The sequence below is a fragment of the Alternaria postmessia genome, assembly GCF_024291825.1.
Source record: "Alternaria postmessia strain BMP 2775 chromosome Unknown scaffold_16, whole genome shotgun sequence".
Classification (NCBI taxonomy): Eukaryota; Fungi; Ascomycota; class Dothideomycetes; order Pleosporales; family Pleosporaceae; genus Alternaria; species Alternaria postmessia.
In genome coordinates, this window is record NW_026260089.1 from 51,015 (window position 1) to 73,255 (window position 22,241).

At 52.1% G+C, this 22,241-nt stretch overlaps 6 protein-coding genes across 6 annotated transcripts; 2 read left to right on the plus strand and 4 right to left on the minus strand.

Annotated features, from left to right (window-relative positions):
- Nucleotides 1-607: 607 nt before the first annotated feature.
- On the minus strand, nt 608-2,574 carry J4E82_003610 (uncharacterized protein; the record flags this gene model as incomplete). Its single annotated transcript, XM_051729895.1, has 2 exons — nt 608-2,443; nt 2,554-2,574. The coding sequence occupies 2 exons, from the start codon at nt 2,572-2,574 to the stop codon at nt 608-610; spliced, it is 1,857 nt and encodes a 618-aa protein (XP_051590219.1).
- Nucleotides 2,575-3,985: 1,411 nt separating this feature from the next.
- On the minus strand, nt 3,986-5,095 carry J4E82_003611 (uncharacterized protein; the record flags this gene model as incomplete). Its single annotated transcript, XM_051729896.1, has 1 exon — nt 3,986-5,095. The coding sequence occupies one exon, from the start codon at nt 5,093-5,095 to the stop codon at nt 3,986-3,988; it is 1,110 nt and encodes a 369-aa protein (XP_051590220.1).
- Nucleotides 5,096-11,815: 6,720 nt separating this feature from the next.
- J4E82_003612 (uncharacterized protein) lies at nt 11,816-13,496 on the plus strand (the record flags this gene model as incomplete). The annotated part of the gene is made up of 3 exons (XM_051729897.1): nt 11,816-12,121; nt 12,169-12,531; nt 12,588-13,496. The coding sequence occupies 3 exons, from the start codon at nt 11,816-11,818 to the stop codon at nt 13,494-13,496; spliced, it is 1,578 nt and encodes a 525-aa protein (XP_051590221.1).
- Nucleotides 13,497-13,657: 161 nt separating this feature from the next.
- Nucleotides 13,658-15,205, minus strand: DBP8 (putative RNA helicase; the record flags this gene model as incomplete). The annotated part of the gene is made up of 1 exon (XM_051729898.1): nt 13,658-15,205. One exon carries the CDS (start codon nt 15,203-15,205, stop codon nt 13,658-13,660), a length of 1,548 nt encoding a protein of 515 aa, XP_051590222.1.
- Nucleotides 15,206-16,454: 1,249 nt separating this feature from the next.
- On the minus strand, nt 16,455-17,588 carry J4E82_003614 (uncharacterized protein; the record flags this gene model as incomplete). The annotated part of the gene is made up of 3 exons (XM_051729899.1): nt 16,455-16,877; nt 17,055-17,324; nt 17,391-17,588. 3 exons carry the CDS (start codon nt 17,586-17,588, stop codon nt 16,455-16,457), a joined length of 891 nt encoding a protein of 296 aa, XP_051590223.1.
- A 1,140-nt stretch (nt 17,589-18,728) lies between these two features.
- Nucleotides 18,729-20,723, plus strand: J4E82_003615 (uncharacterized protein; the record flags this gene model as incomplete). Its single annotated transcript, XM_051729900.1, has 5 exons — nt 18,729-18,961; nt 19,009-19,364; nt 19,417-19,796; nt 19,848-20,225; nt 20,277-20,723. 5 exons carry the CDS (start codon nt 18,729-18,731, stop codon nt 20,721-20,723), a joined length of 1,794 nt encoding a protein of 597 aa, XP_051590224.1.
- Between the last annotated feature and the right edge of the window lie 1,518 nt (nt 20,724-22,241).

The window sequence follows — 22,241 nt, forward strand, 5'->3', positions numbered from 1 at the left end:
GATTGGAATTCACTCGAGACTGACGGCGAGCTTTGTATCTCTCCCAGAACTTGGATACTATGACTTTACGGTGACTCTTTCAGTGTTCGCCTCTACGTTGGGTCCATCGCGTAGCCCATCGGCATGCCGAAAGGGTCTCGAAAGATGACGATACTCGGCAGGACTTACTGCATGCGGAAGCGGGGCTGTAATGCAATACTAATCATTGGTGGATAGTGTTTGACTGCATGCGGCTTGCTGGTACATCTATACAAAATACGCGTGTAGAGCGTCTGCAGCGTATTATGTGTCTTAAGGCCTGCAATGTATTACTGAATATTCACGGACCCACCCGGATACTCTTGGCTACTCACGGTGGCGGCCTTGTAAGAGCTGAAAGTAGTATATTGATATTTCTGTGGAACAAACATCATCTAACAAAAATTGTAATAAGCGACAAAGTAAAACATGATCCCGATCCATCTAGGAGAGCCTCAATGGGCGGTGCAGTCCCATATCCAATACAAAACTCCATGGCAATGCAATTGTTCCACGCCCGTCTCGTTCTTCCCGCTCCATCTTCTGTGTTGTCTTGACATTCTCTTTTCAAGACAGCGATTCTGCCGCATCACCTAAATCCCCAAGCACTCCTTAGCCCGCCATTCACACTTTCTAACTTCAAACACTGATACGGACTGCTCTGCGGATCATAATATAATCCCTCCAGCATGCCGTTCCTCCGATCGAGCGCAACGTAGTAGAAGCCACTAATTGTAAGCCCGCAGCCGGAGTCGTCAAAGGTAGCGTGTTCTGCATCGTTGGTTATTGCATTGAAGAGGGGTTGTGGTGTGATTTCGACTTCGGCTCGACCCGTTTGCGCATTGCGGACTATCCGGTAGGGCGAAGGTTGGAGTTGCGGGGAGGGTTGTGCAGAGGTGTTGGAAGTGGCGGGGACGTAGTTTGCGGAACCCGTCGCCGCCCAGGGATTGGGCGCTGGACCGGCGTCGGCGGTAGGAAACGAAGAGGGTATCGTGGTGGAGGGCGGTGGTTGAACGGGATCGGGTGTGCTGCGGTTCAGACTCTTTACGAAACATCGCTCTTTCCAGCGCATGAGTATCCAGTCCTGGCCAAGGACTTCGGTAAGCCACTTCTTGCTCGTGAGTGCGCGGACGACGTCTTCGTCGCTCATCTTCTGGAAGGGCGGCAGCTTGCGCCAGTATGTGGCGTCGTTTGCGGCGTTTGATTTGAAGGATTCGGTGAGGAGGGTGTGGGTGTTGAAGTCGAGGATTTCGCCTTCGAGGTAGGTGGTTATCGAGGAAGTGCGTGTGACGGGCGGCGTGGTGTTGTTGGTGGGGAAGATAGTGTGCGAATGCGGGTGGGAGGGTACGTTATACGCTTCCATGGTTGCGGAGAGGGACATTTGGTCCCAGTCCACGTCGTGTATTGTGACCTTGACCGGCCATCGGTCCTGGTGCGGTTGCGCGTCAGAGTGGTGCGAGGTCCGGCTCGTCGAGGCTTCGGAGGGGTTCCATATCCACGGCCGGATGGGTGGTGGGAGCCCCGCGTGCCGACTGTACGAAGTGGTGACGGCTGGCATAGTCGTCGCATGCTGACAGCCCGAGAGTATTGCCCCTGGCGCTAGCCACGACGTCTCGGTGGGCGGAGCTATGTGCGACGTGTCGGCGACGAAGTCTGCGTGCTGTAAGAAGTAGTCCTTGGTCAGGATGCCGGCGTCTCGCGCACGCTCCCAGCTCTCGTCTTCGGATTGGCAGTGTCGTATGCGCGAAAGATACTTGACAGTCTGCTCCAGCATGGGGGACATTCTGTTCTCGTTTGATCGCTGGCGTGCGCTCGACTGGCGGTCTCGCTCCGACGACTCGTTGAAGAGGCTCGATCTCGCGGCAAGCATGTCCCGTAGACTGCGATGCGAAACGTGGCGTGGCGGTGCTTCGCTGCCCGTCGTCGTCGTGGCGGCTTCTCTGGTGCGCGCAGAGAAGCGTGGGTGTCGACGCACGCCTGCCGACTGCAGAATGGCAGTCGACCTCAAGGAGCTCTCAGGCGCTCCAGGAGCGGCATCGTTGGCGGGCGACCAGTCGTACAGGCTGTTCTGGCTAGGGACGCGGTCGCCATAGTTGTTGTCCGACAGCCTCGAGAGCCGCGACATGACTCTCCTCAGCCGGTCTCGCTGCTCGAGCTCGTCTCGCTGGCGTTCCAAGAGGCGCAATCGCTCCTGTGAGCGGTTCAAGCGCGCCTGGTCCCGCTCGCGTGCAGCCCGGAGATAGTGCACGTGGGCGCGTTCAATGTCGTCGTCGTCGGCGTTGAGGCCTGCGGGCACCTCGATGATGATGGCGTCTTCTCCCTGGTCCGTCTGGGTGCCCAGCGTGGCGGCGAGGTTGAGGACGTCGTGGTTTACGGGGCTCTCGAGTTCACGCAAGGCCGAGATGAAGGCGGGTTCCGGGTCGTCCTGTTGTGCAGCTACGTCAGTCGTGCCTCTTCAACATTGGGCTGTCCGGGCGCTGAACCGCGGTTACCGTCACGAGCGGTGCAGCCGGCGACGGAAATGGGCTTCCTTACAGGCGAGTTGGCGGGCGGCATTATGACGAAGCGCGCGGCGCAGCGGGCATGGTCAGATGAGTCGTCGCAAAGGGCACAATGTTTCGAGATCAGAGGCAAAGGCGTGTCCTCGGCCAAAGTGTTACGCGACCATGTCAAACTCTGGTGAAAAACAAAGATGCCGCCATGACACCCCTTCGCCCTGATTGATGAGCGTAATAGCACATGATAGCCCACCCAATTTCGCCATGCATTTCCCCCCGTTGTCCCGCCGTTGGCTTCCGCTCCGCCCTACCAATGGGTTGCGCAAAGAGGCATGCGGCACAGTTGCATCATCCTCGCTTGTGCCCCAGACCTCCTCATCGACCCTCACTTTGTCCCAGCACCATGGTCCACAGATCCGCTCCAGCCCGGCTCCACTATTGCACACATACATCACTGCACCAATGCGCCCTTCTAGAAAATTCTTTTGTTGGATTCAAAGTTTCGTTTTTTATTAAGTTTAGAAGGCTAAAGAAGCTTGCTTCTGTCCAGCATCCGATTCAACTGCTCCCAGCTCAACTGGGGAGTGCTTCTTCCAAGACTAGCTTGAAGTGTAGGAGATGAACCTACAGTCTCTGTGCAGCCAGTATCCCAAGTCGATCAAGGTCGGTAAAAGTGCAGAGGTCCATCGGGAAGTGTTTGCTCCGCAAGCAGAGGACCACCTCCCAAAAGCCAGAGACGCCACGGGCGTACTCGTGTCTTGACCCCGCACAGTCGCTTCCCAAGTGTCGACCCAGTCCTCCTTCGCAGCAGAGACGAGCTATCACAGCGGCATCGCAGATGCATGTATAACTTTTGTCGCCGCCCCTCAGCATGTCCAGCTAGCATTCAATGCCAGGCTGAGTAGGCAAGTTCGTGAACGTGAATCGCGTCAGATCGTAAGAGTCATGGCATGCCACAGGCTCAACGAAGAGATAGCGCATCCGTCCAGGAGTGTAAACGACATTAAAACAGAAAATCGCAAAAACCCAAACCGAGTGTTCCTGACATCGTGAGCCGTGAGGCTGTGTTTATCCGTCTTCCGTTGAAATGCCCGACATGCAAACCTCCCAGAGATGCTGTATTCAAGTAATGAAAAGACCTGGTCCGGCCGTTGTGGTGACAAAAAAGAAATCGCTCGCTAAAAACAAAGAGACAAGAACAGGTATCAAAAAATAGACATGTACGAGAATGAGAGGAGAAATGACGCTCGCTAAAAAGAATCAGTGACAAAACGCCGTCCCATGCCGGTTTGGTAGTGATGTTTGCACATCATGTCGTGAATATCGCATTCGTCTCGTGTCGGGCGTCGCAAGGCTGGTGCGCGGCCAACCTGCGCGGTAAAGGGAAGGGCAAGGGGACTGGCCAGGTCCACGCTTCCAAACATCGACAGAGAACAGGTGCATGCACCACAGTCGACTTGTCATCCAGCTTATGTGAATGCTGCGTACTGTGGCGCGAATCCTGTGTCCCATCCGAAGCCGCCGAATCCTCCATGCACGGCGCTTGACCCGCACTGCTGGGCTAGCACGCTCGGCAGAGGAAGGGCTGGAATCGGTGCCGACACTGGGGGCGGGCTGTAGTACGAACTTGACGTGTACGGGCTCGTGCTGGGCGCGTACGGGCTAGTACTCTGCGCATACGGGCTAGTCGAGTTGTATGGCTGGCTGTACGAGGGTGTCGGTGACGGAAGTTGGATCGCTTCGAAGCCCATGGTGCCCATGGTGCTCCAGAACGTCTGTCCAGTTTCACCGCAGGTAGCAATGGTCGGGCTGGGTGTAGAAGGAACCACTCTCCACTGGTCGACCGGGGCTGAGTGCGACTGGTACTGCTGTGTTGGCACCCACCAGTTGGCTGAGCCAGGCGAGCTGGGAAGAAGTGGTGCTGGGCGGACAACGTCGACGATCCTGGGAGGAGGAGGAAGGAGCGGGAGGAACAAGCCCATGATGGCGCTCTTGACGTCCTCACCTCGTCCCTCGAGTAGCTCTCCCGCACCATCCTCCTCGAGTCCTTCCAGAGCCTTGACACCAGTTCGGAATACGTAGCGGTTGACAGCCTGGACAAATCCATCCTGGAGCTTCTTCAACTGTTGCTCCTTCTCGGCCCACTCCCAGGTGCTGGCAGATACATCGACCGAGTAGATGTCCTTGTGGTACTCGATAAGCGCCTCGATGGTCTCCGGTGTAAGCTTGAATGCAACCTCATGTTGTGAAACCATGTCGACGTGTACAACGTAGGCCTCAATGTGGATAAGCTGGTAGTTGAAGAGAGCTTCGACTAGTGGGTTGGAGTCCTTGCGCAGTTCCGAATCTGGGGCCTTTGGTACCATGATAGAGCACAGCGACCACATAGCGTTGGGTCCTGAAAGAGTTTCTGTGAGACACCTCGTGTGTTGCTGGACGCTGTTCAACGGACGCTTGACCCGGTTCACTCTCTTGAGCGTTTGTGTTAACCATGGCTCGACCTTGGAGGCTAGTACGACGTTGACGTTTGATCTGGGCGCAAAGGCCGCAGCCGAGGCGGGTAGTAACGAGATCGGCATTGTGTGTTTCGTGGTATGTGCGAGACGTTGCGATATTAGATGGGACGGTTTATCAAAGATTCAAAGAAAAGAACAAAAGAGAGGTTATAAGAAAAATGTCTCTGGCGGATATAATTTTTCGAGAGGCGCCTTGGATTGAGGAGGAGAGACAGGGAAGGGCGGGCGAATGAGGTGGAGGGAAGGCGAGGTGGGAGGTGGAGGGTAGAGAAGGGTACTAGTGGTGGTGGGTGGGATCTCTTAAGAGCTTACAAGCGACGATCATGGGTCGGCGTTGGCCACACAGCTCGGCAAGGATTTCATGCACACTGCCCCGTTTAGCTGCACTGCGCATCTAGCTTGTTTAAACGTGCATATGGCGAGAGTCTGCAGCTGCAGGTCTAGTCGGATCTAAGCTGACCGACGGACACGGCGACCGCGTTGCGCACGCGTTGGTAGGCGGATCTCTAGGTGCGCGAAGATTGCGATGCTCTCATGGCTGCCATAGTTGTGCGAACGACTACTCCGGTATGCAACCACGGAGATGACAACAAAAGAGGCGTCCGATCAGCCTCTTTCGTGGAAATAGCAAATGCAATCGACAACTATGACCGAATAATGCCTTGCACCAGGGCAGCTGAAGACGACGCTCACGGTTCACCATGCATGTGAGGCTGCAGAAACTTGATCGCGACACCGCAGCATCAAGTGGGCATACGCCGTACGCGGAGCATTGCACCATCCTGAAGCCTGCAACTACACGTATAGTTGGGCGTCGAGGATCTGGAGTTGCGACATCACACGCATTCCAGAAGCTTTCCTTGCGCGTCCAGATGCAGGAAACACAGCAGCGGATTTACTGCCCTTTCGGGAGGGTGTGCGGTTAAAAAGGAGGACGAGCTCCCAACGCTTGTCAAGGGGTGTCTCTGAGCAGGACTTTCAAGGTGGGTGTACTCGGAGTAGTCGTCGTGGTCTTGGGCCATCTACAGGTTGACGTTGCTTGAGCCTAAAAATGGGCTGCAAACAGTCAGCCCAATCAGCCGGCATAGAACCCTGCTTGCAATCCCTGCTCTACCGAAAAACCCACGGTCATGTGAGCCGCAGACGGCCCAGAAGTTTATCATGCCAGAGTCCCATCGTCGAGTAGCTTCGGCGCCTGCTGAAGCATGATGCGATATTCTGCGACTCCTGTTTGCGCAAACATGCTCGCATGACGATATTGCTGTGAATGCGACGAGCAAGCCCAAGTGGCGTCGAAGCATTTGCGCCACTCTCGCCCGTAGCCGAAGCGCACGTGGACAAACACGTTGCGGCTGTGCAGGCGGTGACGATGCCTGGCAGATCAGTCCGGCGCTGCCGATGTTACCTCTACTGTACCAACACAATCGGGCCTCATGATACCCGTGATACCCACAATGACCTGGCAATATCTCGCTCCGGCCGATGCGACTCTTGTCTAGGGGAAACGGTCGCTTCTTCCCAAAAGGAAGACTGCATCGGAGGTGACGTTTCCGTTTCAACACTGATCGCTTGCCGGGTCTACGAATGCGCGATTGGAGAGGAGTATCCTCAAGTGAAGCAAAGCGAGAGCATTACGCAAAGTGGCCATCCATCCCAGCACCATCCAGTAGTCGTCCGGTAGTCTCCCATCTGGTTGGACTTATCGATAGCATCCCACATTGCCATGTTTCAGAAGCTGCAAAGGCGACCCCGAGACCTGCAGCTGGGAATAAGAACTGCGCCTCAGAGCAAACGAATACGCGGGGCAACATACATACGCCGCGGCCGTGGCGGCCTGCCCCACGTTTACCATGATGCTTTTGCTTGTACTGGTATCGATTTCATGATCCAAAAGGATCGTGCATATTGAGCATGATGCTATGTTGTAAGGATGCTCGGTGTTTCTCTTGTATTTTCAGCTCGACAGGGGGGTTGCGATGGGTCAGGTGCCCCACTTAAGCCGACATCAAGCGGGTGAATCCTTCGGACCTTCCACGCTTCAACCCTTTCCCAGGCGTATCCCTCGCGCAACTTTCGTTCTTCAACATTCACCATATCTTGCTCGTGATAGAGCGTCGTCATGGAGTATGACTGATCATGCACGTAATTCATCCGGGCTGTTTCAGAATATGTCGGCGAAGCCACGGCCGGATGCACCCTGCATCGCGACGTGGATCTAGATGACTCACCCACCGCAAGCAAGCTTCGAGCGTACTCACCAGCGCATCTGCGAGTGCGGCAGTTGTCCTTACCTCAAGCGCTGCAGATTTTTCCTTGCTTCGACTTTGACTACGCAGCGTCCTCATCCCAGCCAATACTGCAAGGTCTCACTTTTCACCTCTCGTGAAGTGACGGTAGGCAGTGCTGCAGGCGGATCACAAGCCATCGCAACCGCTGATTGACCATCTTCTCGGACGAGGTGCTACATCTATATACTCTGGTTACACAAGGTGGTCCCTGCTTACCCAACAGCCCTCGAAAACTTGTGGCTTATGCTCCCCGCCTCGAGCACTGAAGTCGAACATCGCAGTTCCCTGTCTTCAAAACATTTTTGGGCCGTGCCTAGCTCGCTGCCGCTATCCAAGCGTCTTCATTGGTGTCAGCGCTAGATTTGCGAGGTACACCTTGAAAACATCAGGTCCCCGTTTTCGGCCATCGTTCTGTATTCGCTTCGAGACAGATCTTGTTGAGAAACAACGGGACCAGGGTCCTTACGGTACGGTTGGTATATCCCGTCTGCTAGGGGTCAGAACTTTCTTCCATCTAAACCATCTCTGGATGTGATGCGGGCGGGGTGAATCTTGAGATATGGTACGCGCCCCCATCATCCTTGACAAGGTGACGGGGAGCTCGGGATACCGTAGCTCTGGATCCACCACACCATCTTCTCGCCCGCGAACCCCCAAACTGCAGATTACAGAAACATGCACACTTCAGAACATCATCATCGGGGACATCGGATTGTCCTCCTAGTGGAATGCCTGTCCCGTCATCCCCAACCTCATCGGTTAAACAGCGATCAATGTTGAGACTAAAGGGGGGTTGCATCCACTGATGATCCGCAGACGAACGGTAGTCATCGCTTGTCAAGCTATGTTCCTGGAACCTGAATTACCTTTTCAAGCGGACCGCATGCACGGCATAACTGTTGAGCTTTGTCGGCGCTTCGCCATACTGGTCGCTGTTTCGGCTAGACTTGCATGCTAGGATAACAGTATCGCTCCTATTTTGTACACTATGGCATCTAGACCTTCTTACGCAGCCGCTGACGTATCCACCGAAGCCTCATATTTCTCTCGCCCGGATACCGTCAGCCGTCGTCGCTATGCACTACCGCGGAGAAGTATGTACAGTGCTCCGATATATGACAAGTTATGCATGACTTGCGGCGATTAGCCATGATGCATTTCACCGAATAGTCAAAACTGACGACTGTGTAGATGACAATGGTCTAGCAAGCTGTCGGCCAGATGGTAGTGTACTGCAATCTCAATGCCAGAATCGCGTGTAGTTACTCCAACAGTTTCGTCACTTCGCTCCCTTCGCATGATGCATCACTTGGCAAACCCCTGGACAACAACATCACCATCTCTGTTGTACGGTTTGTGCCAATTCGACAGCTAATCTTACGTAGGACTTTTGCAAACAGCGCTCCTCCAATCTACGTTCGATATAGCGACGCCAAAATGCTTTCTGTAACCACTGTACCCACGTGGGTTTGCACATCTCCACAAGGTGCAACATAAGGCGGACTATGTTGCTTCTTCTCCTATATCAGCTTCCCCTCAATTTAGACATATCGCATTGTCATCAGATTGGTCCGGGCTCCAACTTTTGTCACCACTGCAAGTTATCCGGATTAGTCGTTGGAAGAAGGAAAGAACGAGGCCTGGTTTATGAAATTAAGGACAAACTTGACACAAGAGCCATGAAGATCGAGGCTCTTTCGAGCCCAGGTCCGGAACGCAAGTGGCTGGTGGCAGATTCTGGAGTGACACGACTGCCCTCCACCACATTATCTAGTGCCATCCGGAGCCTTTATGGTGAACACCATGGGCACTAATTCCTTAAAATGCCTGTCATAGGCATCGTAACCCCTCGATCGTCTCCGCCTTTCCCTATGGCCGTGTTCATATATCCGTAGGTCCGATAATTTTCTGGGAGATCGACGTTCGGAAGTCTGGTTAAAGCACATGTGCTATGCACACGTTACTCAGTACCTTTATGCAGCTTCCGTATTCCTCTTGATTCGTCACATCCAGCGATGGCAATGTGTACATGCAGTATTGAGTCTGACTGCCTTGCTGGTTCCTAGTCAGTGAATCTGGAACGCTAAGGAACGTTCCCTTCTACTCACAGGCCAAGTTGTCTCCGTGGACGTAGTTAAGATCCCGTCTTTCGGTTACGATAATGCTAAGATACCAGGGATCGCCAAATGCTGAGCTCGGGTCTAAACGAAATGTACCCGTCGAGTTGAATGGTAGGTCGCTGTTGACGATGGTACTGACAGGAGGGGAACAGCCCAGTACGGACGAGTCGTTTAAGACTTGTGCGTAGCATTTGTTGGAAATGAATAGGTTTATTGCGGCTATCAGAACAATCTTGGTGTTGGTCGTCAACATGGCTAGGTAGGATTGGAAAAGTTTTCGAAAGTTCGAAGCCCTGAAAGTGATCTTGCCCAGACCCACGAAATTCTTAGCCTGATCATATACATTAGCTTTACGATGCACATACTATGTCTTCACAGGTCACGAAGCAGCAAAGGCATCATGGCATGCACGACGACGGATACGCGGCTCATGTCGGTGCGTTCCGCCAGTAGACCACCAACAGGACGCAATATCTGGGCTACACATTGTCTTGTTTGCGAAGACATGAGAGAAACCGAAGGTCGTATTGCTTCATCGAGGCGGACAATCGGCTAGTCCAGCTACGCTCCGCCTTGTCTGTAGGACAAGGCGTGCCATTGGCTACACCACAATCATATGCCTCAGATCACCATTTCATCACTTTACAGTGGGTAGTAAGAAGCTTCATGGGTGGATAAATGTATCCAGGATGTACTGATTGCAGAGCTTGGCGGCTACATAGACATGTGGAAGCGCTTCCTTTCGAGGCTTTGAAGGTTGTACTGGACACATGCTCATTCTCACAAGCTTCTCACGTATCAGAACGTATGGAAAAAAGTAAGAAGTGTAGTTTTAGGTGGCATTGATTTATACAATTCATTTCCCTTGATCGGTGTAGCCATGGCGGTTCGGTAATAATCGCGGTAGTCGTTCCTGCTACGATTCCCTTTTCCCAAATTGCTTCAGCAGCAACTAAGCATACGAAGCAGTCGCGTATGGACTACGACTACCAGTGTGCAGGGCAAGTGGTTACATGTCGTACTAGTCGGGCCTCTAGCGTGGGTTTGTTTTGTATGTATACATTGTAGGGGTACATAGGATGACTCTAATCTGGTTCTGCATCAGATAAGCTGTAGAGGGCAAATAAGTACTTACGTAGGTACTACTACTCAAGATCAACGATACAGAAGCTTGACTCTCACTTTCATCCAGTAATTTCATCACCCTGTCTCTATCTCGTTAAGACATATCTTTTTTCGCCTCTCTTTGCACGTGCTCCACTCTGTATTTCAAGTTACTTATATCCAGGATGGAAAGGAATGGTGACGCAAGTGACCGTTAACCGCTAATGTCGGCAAGCCGCTGATTCTGGGTCCTCCGAATAACAAATTTCGCTGTCACGCGTGGGAACCGAAGCTTCCGCTCGGTCGCGAGACGTACTAATGTTTACTTATTCGTTCTCATGAAGACGATCCTGATGACGCGCGGATCTTTCTAGAAAGACACCCACTGTAGGTGACGTGAGCAAAGACTCACTAAGTTGTAGAGTGCCTTGATCTTCTTGAACAGAAAAAAAGCAAAGTAACACAGGGTTTCCCAAAGGCTGCTGAAGACGCCCACTTCACGACAACCGAGGGTCCAAATATTGACCCGAGGACACGTGACGCGCGTATCAGGGAGCGTCCGGAGGCTTCGGCGCTGATTCCTCCGTGCAAGATATCGGCAGTTGCAGTTATGACATTCGAATACAACTGCCGATGCTTCCCAGGTCCACACAACGTCGCTATCGTCTCACACAAGGTTTAGCTGTGAAGTGACGATAGTCGGCAGTTCCAGAATAGCACAGAGCACATTGGCGATGCTGCGCCATCTCGTACGAAAGGTGATGTAAGGGAGTATGGGAATGATTCCAGCACCGTGTCGTCTGGTGCAGCAGGGAGAAGTTGGCCAATAGCATGGAGAGGGATAGATTGAGTGTATCGCGATAACCGAGTTCTGAGGCGAATGGGCAGCTTTTAACGATGGTTGCTCTCTGTGTTGACGAGGTTTACCCCGCGAAAGCGCCCCGGAGCTACCGTCCCCACGCGATCCGTCCAAGCTGCTCCAGTCCAGCCACGGACCCACCCTCATCATATCACGCCTCAACTGTCAACTGCCGACCAACACAATCTTGCGCAAGCACCCAGACGCGTTACCATGGCCACTCCGATTCCGAGACGGCTGCGTGACAGTGCGGGAAGGGGACGGCACAGGCCCGACTGCTGGCTCCCATTTATATGAGCTCTCGCCCCAGACCGTGTCAGATATGAATTTCGCAGCTTACTTTGCTTCGAGTCTACTGTTACCTGGGTCCCGGAACGCATCTCCCGCTACAAGCTAGATCGGGTTACACAACATGCTGGCCAACGAGCTCCTTCCGCTGCTTGTGCGGTACTGGCCGCTTGTACTGGCAACAACTACCATTGCATATCTACTCAACAACAAGTACTGGAAAGGACTGAACAAGTACCCAGGACATTGGGCGGCCGGATATTCCAACTGGTGGCGGTTATGGGATGTGTCAAAGAAGAACCATCAATGGACCAACCTCGCGTTGCATCGCAAACATGGCGACATTGTCAGGTTAGGCCCAAACGTTCTGTCTTTTGCGGATCCAAAGGCTATCAAAGCCATCTATGGGCTTAACAAGGGCGTCTACAAGGTATGTAAATGCAGATAGGTCTGTTGGACGATAGCTAACTCTTCCAGTCTGACTTTTACCCTGTCCAGGGCGCCGTGTCCAAGGGAGCGCCGCTCCTCTCTCTCTTCTCCACCACCGACGAAGACTTTCACGCAAAGTACCGCCGATGCGTCAACAATGCCTTCGCCATGAGCTCGCTCGTCAACTACGAGCCTCTCGTTAGCTCCACACTCACATACTGGCTCGACAAAACCGAGGATATGTTTGCCAAGACTGGGCAGAGCTGCAACTTCAGTCAATGGTTGCAATTCTTCGCCTTTGACGTCATCGGTGAGTTGACATGGAGCAAGCGACTGGGTTTTGTCGAAGGAAACAAGGACGTGGACAACATTATCGGCTTCTTGGGCAAGTTCTTCGACTACGTTGCACCGGTAGGTCCTCACAAGCAGAAGCCATCATGGTCATTTCCATACTCACATCTCTTTAGGTCGGTCAAATTCCCATCCTCGACCGTCTTCTATGGAAGAACCCCATCAGCCTCTTTGCCCAGCGCATTGGTCTAGATAAGCGTGTTCATCCTGTCACCCTCTTCGCCCTGAACCGCTCCAGTGAGCGCGCTACCCAAGTCGAAAAGATCAAGCGCTTCGGTCTTTCCGACGACGAAAAGGCCAACCCTCATGGTATCGACCTCCTCTCCAAGTTCGCCCAAGCAAGCCATGATCACGAGTTTATGGACGACAACCGCATCCTATCAACCTGCACATCTATGGTCTTTGCCGGTTCGGAAACGACAGCCATCTCGCTTTCAGCTGTCTTCTATTTCCTTGTCAAGCACCCACGTGTATATCTGAAGCTCATGCAGGAGCTCGACACCGCTGTAGCAGACGGAACTATCGAATCTCGTTCCGACAAGACAGTCTCTTGGCCCGAAGCCCAGAAGCTTACCTATCTTGACGCTGTCGTCCAAGAATCTTTCCGACTTCACCCTGCACCTGGTCTCATCCTTGAGCGCGTCGTGCCTAAACAGGGCATGCAAATCTGCGGCGAATTCATCCCTGGTGGCACGATTGTCGGCTGTAACCCCTGGGTCGTACAACGTCGACCCGAGGTTTTTGGTGTAGACGTTAATACATTCCGGCCCGAGCGCTGGATTGAGGCTAGCCCGGACAAACTCAAGGAAATGAAGGGAACCATGTTGCAGTTCGGCGCTGGGGCTAGAACATGTATCGGAAAGAACATCAGCCTCTTGGAAATCTACAAGCTGGTGCCAAGCTTCTTGCGTAGATTCGAGATTGAGCTTGAACAACCCGGTGCTGAGTGGAAGACACATAACGCGTGGTTTGTCACGCAGAAGAACTTCAACACGGTATTCAGGCCAAGAAGAGGGTCACCGTGAGTAGCATAGGTTGTTGTTTTTACAGCGTTCTAGCGTAATGAGCATATGTTTTTGCATCTACTACCAACCAAGTGTCGTGATTAGCGAAGTATAGCCTGAAAATGTTCGCCTGATTCATACAAGAGCTCTACCCCCTAGGATCATCTTGGGAGTCGCTACGTCTACTCCGCCCGCTTCTTCTTCATGCCCACCTGTCGCTTGCCCATTACATCTCTGCCCTCCTCTATACTCAACAAAGCTTCGCGCTTCTTCTCAGTTACAGGCTTGAGCGCATCTCGGACGACTCTGCCTTCAACGCTAACACCCTCCTCCTCAAACTCATCCATCTTCTTTCCCACACGCGACTCAATCGCCAATACAAGCTCTACATCCCTCTGTCCAATCAAAGTGATACTCGTACCAACCCTCCCAGCACGCGCCGTACGACCGACACGATGGATGTAATCATCCGGATCACGGGGCACATCGAAGTTGATAACAAGCGCCACCTCTGGAATATCCAAACCACGGGCCGCAACATCAGTAGCAACGAGTATCCTAGCAGCCTGCGCACGGAACCTAGCGAGGTTACCCACACGATCGTTTTGCTTGAGACCAGAGTGCAGTGCTGTGACGCGGTGATCAAGGAGGCGCAGCATGTACTCCAGGAGCGTGGCTGTCTTTGTACGATTGCAGAATATAATGACACTCTTTTTGCTATTCTCTGGTGTGTTCAACAAGACGTGAAGATAACATTCCTTGTGCGTAACTGGCGTTTGAAGGTACTTTTGCTGCAGTCTTGGTGGAATTGCTAAATCCTCGGTATCGACCTCGGAAACGAAGATTGGAAGACGGCCTGGAGCTCGGGGCTGGGATTTGAGTGCCAGGACCTCGGGTGTCACGGTGGCAGTAAATAGAAGGGTTTGTCGTGTTTCCTTGGGAGGTAGAGCGGATAAACAGGTCTCGAGATCGGGCAGCATGGAGCCTTTGCCTGGAGCGAGTAGACGATCGGCTTCATCAAAGACAACAAAGCGCACGCGACGGAGACCACAGATTGTGTCCTCGCCCGAGGTGCGGATGTGCTCTGCTAGCCGGCCTGGTGTTGCAATGACGACGTGGGGTCGTGAGGCCAGAGCGATGGCTTGGGAGCGCTGGTCTGAGCCTCCGGTAATCAGAATGGGTTTCATTGATTGTGGCGCTGAAATTGCTTTCACTTGCTCGTAGATCTGGATCGCGAGCTCGCGGGTCGGTGTGACAATAACGGCGAAGATACCACTAGGATCCTCCGCCCATTTCTGCAGAATCGGTAACGAAAATGCTATAGTTTTACCTGTACCAGTTCTTGAGCCACCGATACAGTCTTTCCCCTTGAGAATCTCAGGAATACAGGAGGCTTGGATGCCAGTTGGGCGCTTGATCTCCATGCTTGCGAGCGACTTGACGAGCCATGGCGCTACATTGAGTGACGCGAAATCCAGTTTAGGATTGGTTTTCGGTGTGGTTCCAACAGATCCGGCGGATTTGGCATCGTTTGCCGACGCGTTTTGCTGCTTTGCTTTGATGCGCGAGATTGATGAGGCTGCGACTGGTAGTGGTTGGACAACTTCAGCTTCGGAAGCCGAGCTTACATCCTCGGTCGGCGACAGTCTCCTTCTCTTCCTAGCTCCGGATTGTGCCTCGAGAATTTCCTGGTCGGATGCACCAGAATCACTGTAATCGGAGGTCGCCATGATTGTGGTTGATGTTTCGCATGTATGTCGACGGCTCAAGTTCGAGTTGTCTCCGAAATTTTGTGCAGGGATCAATCGCGCTAGTCTTATCGATACGGCTACGGAAGCTTCTGCTTTCGGATTCGCACTGGGTCAAAACTTTGCGAGTTATATGGCCTAGATGTCTACAACGGGTGCGATCGATTGTTGGAGACGGAGCTATACTTTGATGCTTTGCAGAGCTAACTGCCGACCTAGAGCCTATCTCACCCGTCCATCTCTTTTATACCTACAGCAACTCTCCCCACAAAGACAGCTCTTATCTAACCCAGCCCAATACTTGTCCCCATAATCTAATGTAATCTCCTTTCCTGCGTCTATCCCCTTACTGACCAATACCACCCTTTGTGTGTCCAGCCAGGTAAAAGTGGAGGATTGCGAGTTCGGCTTACAGCTATGGTTGATGAAGCGCGTGAAATTTCCTGCTCTGCCTTGCCAGATCTGATAATTAGCCAAGGGTGTTGAACTGTCCAACACGTCAAGATGTCTGACTCCGTTTGTTATCAATCCAACGAGCTCGCCGACGGCCGTTCCCCGATCGAACGACGTCAACGCTACGAGGCCATTATTTCTGCCGTCCGGCGTCCTGACAATTTGAACGGGTGGTGGCTTTCGCTTTACACAACCAAAAAGGGTTGGAAAACAGAAACATGAGTTGTCCTGTGGGTTGTCGGATTGTGGCTCGTTGCACAAAGCGCAGATGTACACTCCACCTGGTCTAGCGACAGCGTTCGATTGTGGCGTCCATCGTGGGTCTTCGCATCCCCAGACCGATTCATCAATGATTGACTCGTCGATGTGTTCAAAAGCAAAATATGGATCGTGAAGCTGATATGTTTGGCGCAAGGGTACGGGATCCGACCCGTCCTCAAAAACAACCCAATCGTGCGGGTGTCCAGGGTATTCGAGGGTTTGCGATTCGCCCACGATCGACAACAACTGGCGCCAGTGGGGATGTAGGGTATCGGCTGCGACTTCGAGACGTTTTCTCAGGTTCCGTAGCCGGCGCATCGCATCTTTATCAAAGCCCACTCGGTATTTACAGAATCGATAAATGCCCATGCCAGCGAAGACAAGTGCAGCCCAACCCGCTGCGTCTTTTACTTCCTTGTAACCACGCCAGATGGCCATTTTGTTGCGCAATTCCTTTCTGTTATCGTATGGCGGTTAGCGAATGCGATGTACCGTGCGCGATGGCAAGTATTGGGACTTACTCAGACCAGTCGAAGTCCTGGCACGCTTCCATAAACACAGCTTTCCTGTGCTTTGTCGTAGACAGGTCAGGCCTCGATTGGCTCCGATATTGTACCTGCTCCTCAAAGAGCTCGACCCAGCGAGCTTGTACAATCATTTCTATTGACCGGCACACACGACTCGCTTGTGTGACCTTGCGACAGAAAACATTCATCTGACTGAAGGATTCGGATTTCGTGTTCGAAGTGGTAATGGCTGCTGATGGCTCTTCCGTTTGCGTTTGTCGAACCACACCCATGGAAGATCCATTGGGAGATACCTGGAACTGTTCGAATATAGCTTTCGGGTCGAGGTTGAGTGTACTGTGTACTTGCTCCCAAATTCCGATGATAAGCTTGTCTAGAGTGGAAGGCTGGAAGACAAACTTATCAGACGCTACCTGCGAATGGTCAGCCAAAGACCTCTAAGATACTTTCTGGTGCTGGTATGGCCTAGAGACACGAGCTTCTTCGGACGTGGAACGCTGGTAGAGGCATGCAACAACAACCCGATGATTCTTCGATGAGATTCCAGCGATTGGCGGGAAATACGATATCGCCTGGCGAAGTCAACGTACCTTTTTCCGCTTGGGAAAGCTTCGGCTATCCACCTGCATTTGGCGTTGGTGCTCGGTCAAATCTTCTTGGAAAGAGGACTGGTTCTGCGACACCCTCAGACCGCCAGTACCTTTTCTACGGGTATCGCGGGAGTGTTGTTCCGATGGGTACGGGTCGTCCCGGGGATTAGACTCGTCCATCGACGATGACTCCTCATAGTCGTTAGAATCTACCGGCATTGGACTTTGTGTGGGGGCCGGCGTTCTCATACTCGCCAGATCGACGGTTCTCTACGGACGTGTAAGCATACGCTACTGCACACGAGCAGTTTAGGTGTGGTGGGAGCATAAACGTACCGACGCGACCCTCTCGGACTGCGCTCTTGTTGCATGGTTCGCATCGGCCTCTTCGAGGAAAGCCTCCACGCGAAGGATGGGATGGTCAAGGTTGTCGAGCTGTGGCCACGCGATATTGATGTTCAATCTGGCAAGATGGTCCTGGATGGCCCGACCGATGCATTCGGAAAGCCCATCGATATCCTGGAGGCCGTTCATCTTAAGGGAATGCCTCGACAGTACCTCGCTAAATTGATTAGATCTGCGGACTTGACACCGGACGCTAAGAAGCTTGAGCAGTCCGCGAGCAGATGTGTGATATAACAAGCTCTACCACGATGTCCACTAGGAAAATTACTGCGGAGGTAGCTCCGTATAATGAAAACCACTCAGGACGCGAAACAAGATTCGCTATGGGCGTGAGGTAACAAGACGTCTGTGAGGTAAGAGAAAGAGGCGCATCCGTCCAAATGTCGGAGCTTTCATGGACTGAACAAGCTGTCCGAAGTATATCCGGGTCGAAAGTCGCAGTGTCGCAACACTGTACACGGCTTCTATATGCCGCGATGGTGGAACGCGGAACCGTGACGATATTGATGGAAATTCTGCTCAAGCAGCAGATGAAGCCGGAGTTTGATTAGGAACGCTCTTAACCAGGTGCGGTATGGTGCTTGGCTTCAGTCATACACTCGGCGACGAATGCGCGTGCAGACAATATCTCAACCAATCAGAAGAATTGCTGCGGCTGCACGTAGCCACTCGAACGTTGGTTGCAGTCGCAAAGTCGGTTCGTGGTAGGCACGTTGCTCTAGGTTATCGAAGATGCTGCTCGATGATGCCTGGGCAGTCAGAAAAAAGCCGCAGGGCTGATGGTGGTCCCAGCATGGCACGGGAACTAGCCGTCACACTAACTACATGCTCCATGCTCTCCATTCCGGCAGACGTCACCGAACAACCAAACGTTGCCTCAACAGAAAACGTGACTATCGCGACAGAACAACAAAGCATTGCAGAAAGCGCAGAGGCGGTCTCATCAGATGAGCTTTCGCAATTATCTGTACATCTGTATCTACGATGGCGAAGGTTGCTATCGAACAACTCAATGCGCAAGCAGTTCGTCTCTCAACGGCGAAAACCCGTCTCCACAAATGCCAAGCGATGCTATGGCATTGTTTATCGTAGTGCGCCGGGTCTTGTAATTGGACTTGCCTCCGCGTATATAGACTGGGCGGTCAGGGTCTGAATCAAGCTATTTACATATCACTTGTACCGATTGGTACCCTTCAACTTCAATTTGTGCGGCTTCGCATCTCTTACACATCTGTCGTTTTATTAGTGCAACCCCCCACCCTCATCATAATGGAGTCGTCAGACGCCAAAGATTCGAGTAACAAGGAGAGATTGGAAAGAACCGCGACACACGAATCATACACCTTCCAGGGCGCGAAAGGATGGCAGAGATGGCGCATTTTACAACCCGGACGTGGCATGTATCACGATGTCAAACGCAGATTACCATACTACTGGAGTGATATCACCGATGCACTTACCTATCGAGTCTTTGCTAGTACAGTTCGTATGTACTTCGTCAAGTAAGTCTACTCAGTGGAATGCTCAAGACATGTACTTACAGATCCAGTGTTCTACCTGCTATCGCTTTCACGCTCGACATGTACCGCCGAACTGGCGAGTTCTTCGGTATCAATGAAGCTCTCTTCGCCTCCGCTTTAGCAGCAATGGTCTTCAGCCTCTTCGCTTGCCAACCTCTCACCATTGTGGGCGTCACTGGTCTTATCGCCCTCTTCAACTACACCATCTTCGACATTATCACTCAGTATGATCCTCCCATCTATCCAGCCTTTACCGCATGGGTCGGTATCTGGGCTGCCATCTTCCACTGGATCGTATCCTTCGGCAACTTTAGTGACTACATGGCTTATGTTACCGACTTCTCAAGTGAGACATTCGGCATGTATGTCGGAATTATCTATTGCAGTACGTATCTAGCAACTAGCCAAACATAGTTACATAGCTGACACATCCATAGTCAAGGGTGTGGAAGAACTGGTTTACCTCTTCGAAGTTTCCGAATTCGATGGCGGCTACCTTTCCATCGTTATCGCCATCTGCTACTTTGCCTCCGTATACGGCCTCGAGAAGCTTGGAGGAAGTACATTGTTTGGTCCAGGCGTCCGTGGTATCCTCGCTGACTATTCCTTCGTCTTTCCAACTTTGTTCTGGGTCGGCTTCTCACACATCCCCGGACGTTTGGAGAATACTGGCCTGTACCGAGTCCCTATTACAGGCGCCTTTGAGCCGACGCAGGACAGGAATTGGGTGATTGACTTCTGGAATCTGGACGTCAAGTGGGTATTTGCAGCATTGCCATTTGGTTTCCTGATGATGCTGCTTTTCTACTACGACCACGTAAGTTTTGTACCCGTTCCAAAAATGATACATGCTAATCTACCACGATAGAATGTTTCATCTCTTACAGCACAAGCCCGTCAATATCCTCTGAAAAAGCCCGCTGGCTTCCACTGGGATTTCTTCCTTCTCGGCTGCACATGCTTTGTTGGCGGTGTTATTGGCCTTCCCCTTCCCAACGGTCTCGTACCGCAAGCACCTGTGCATACCGACTCTTTGACAGTTTACGAAACGAAACTTGAAGTCACCAAAACGGAGGATGGCGGAGAAATCCGTAAGCCATTTATAGAGGCTACCGCCGTTGTTGAACAGCGTGTCAGTCACTTCTTGATGGGCATGGCTATTTGGGGTACTATGACCGGTCCTTTGCTCACGGTGTTACACACTATGCCTGCCGCCGTCTTCGCCGGTGTGTTCTTCGTTGTCGGTGTACGTACCTCTACCGCCACTCGTTCCTTCAACATGCTAACTCTTCTGCAGTGGGGTTCAATCGAATCTAACGGTATCGTCGCCAAGACCCTCTACCTCATGTCCGAAAAGCGTTTTATCCAACGCGATAACCCGCTAAATACCGTCTCCCGCAAGAAGATCGGACTTTTCATTGGCATCCAGATCTTTGGTGTCGCATGCACAGTTGCTATTTCGCAAACTATCGCCGCTATCGGATTTCCCGTACTCATCACCGCGCTTATTCCGCTACGCACTTTCTTGATGCCAAAATGGTTCACAGCACACGAGCTAGATGTTCTAGATGCCCTAACGGCAGACAATCCCTCGGTGCTTGTCAGCTTCGGTGGAACGCCGAGTGGCATGAAGGCTGGTGGACCTATGGAAGGCGGTGCTGGCGGCCCTCGTGATGAGGAGGCACTCGCACACCCGCATCCTGCCCAGCGTCAACGCGCTGGAAGTATTCACCGAGATGAATAGTTGAAAATGGGAATGGCCACGGTTTAGAAAAAATTAGTGATTGAGCGAGGAGATTTGAGATGACGATTAAAGGTTTATTAGAGAAATATTCGCTTCATGTAGATAGGCTGCGTAGCCTTCAAAGATATTTAATGTATTACCATGTTGGAATTCAATCTTCCTAGCACCACTTCAAACTCCGGCGCTTACTTAGAGACATATTAATTGCGCTCTTGTTTCTTCCTTGCTGCAGGGGTTTTCTGCGCCTCACTCACCCTTCCCGCCCTCTACTCCTTGTATGTCTCCGTTCCAATAACCCACATCCCCATTCACACCCGGCATCAACAGCGCGCTCAAGATCCCTCATATCCGGCATCGAAACTGAGGGTATAATCTTCAAGACTTTGTCATGTATTGCCGGTACATCAGACCCCTCAAAAACTCGATTCACTCTTCCAGAAACCTCGTCAGATGCTTCTTCAACTAACGCACGGAGCTTGTTACACAGCGCTTTGTAATCAACGGCCGTAGGGTGTGTTAACGCGTGAAGTGACTCATTACGCCATGTACCGTTTGGTGATGAAGGGAACAGATGGGCATGGGATGGGAAAGCCTCTGTGTCAAATTCGGATAGCGATGTGTGCTCGGGGTCAGAGCGGGATAATTCTGCGGATGCAGGAGAGAAGCCTTCAAGAGATGGAATGTAGGAATGGACTGCTATCAGCGCTGAGGTATCCTCATTGACGACCTCCCATGAAACAGACTCTTCTTCTGGTGGTGGAGAATGGGAGGCGGACGCAGAAGGAACGGAAGCTGGGGAGGATAGTGGTGATAGCTTTGCGGTGGGAACAAGCTCCCAGGATACCAAACTGTGAACTCTTGGACGATTGAATGCCTCTGAAGAAGTGGAACGCGCTCGGGAATGACATGAAGCGGTAGCTGGTCGCGGCGGTAGCGTGGGTGCATTACGACATTGCGATGTCGACGCAAAAGTCGACGAAGGCCTAGAAAAGAACAACATTTGTGCGGTCTTTATACAATTTTCAAGCTTTTTTCCGCCAAATCTGGCGTGATCGGCCTATCGTTCCGTTTGCTCGTGTCGAGTGCTCGTATTAGGAAAGCGAGTTGAGATTTGCTAAACGGTTTGTTTTACGCGCTGATTGTGTATAACGAGATAAAGAGCATAGAATGGAACCAAGCGTTCAAAGCTTGTGCGCGACAGTGTGGGGAAGGAGTCGGCGGTTGTTGTAAGGCCATCATGTCCTACCTAAGTAGCTTGCAATATAGTGAATGACGGAACGTCGGTGAAAAATTGTGAAGTGAAAAACCCGCCGCATCAGGATATTTGAAGAGTCAATTCTTTGCCTATCGACAGATTCTTTCCAAATTAGTGACCTATAGAAGATTATCACTCATTCCTTTCTCGCCTTGCAAGACGGAAGTGAAATGCTGCTCGCCGTGCAAAGCAAAGCTTATATTCGCATGGTCTTGATGGCTGTTTACGCCTGGATGAGAAACTGTTTCCTAAATGTTATGTTG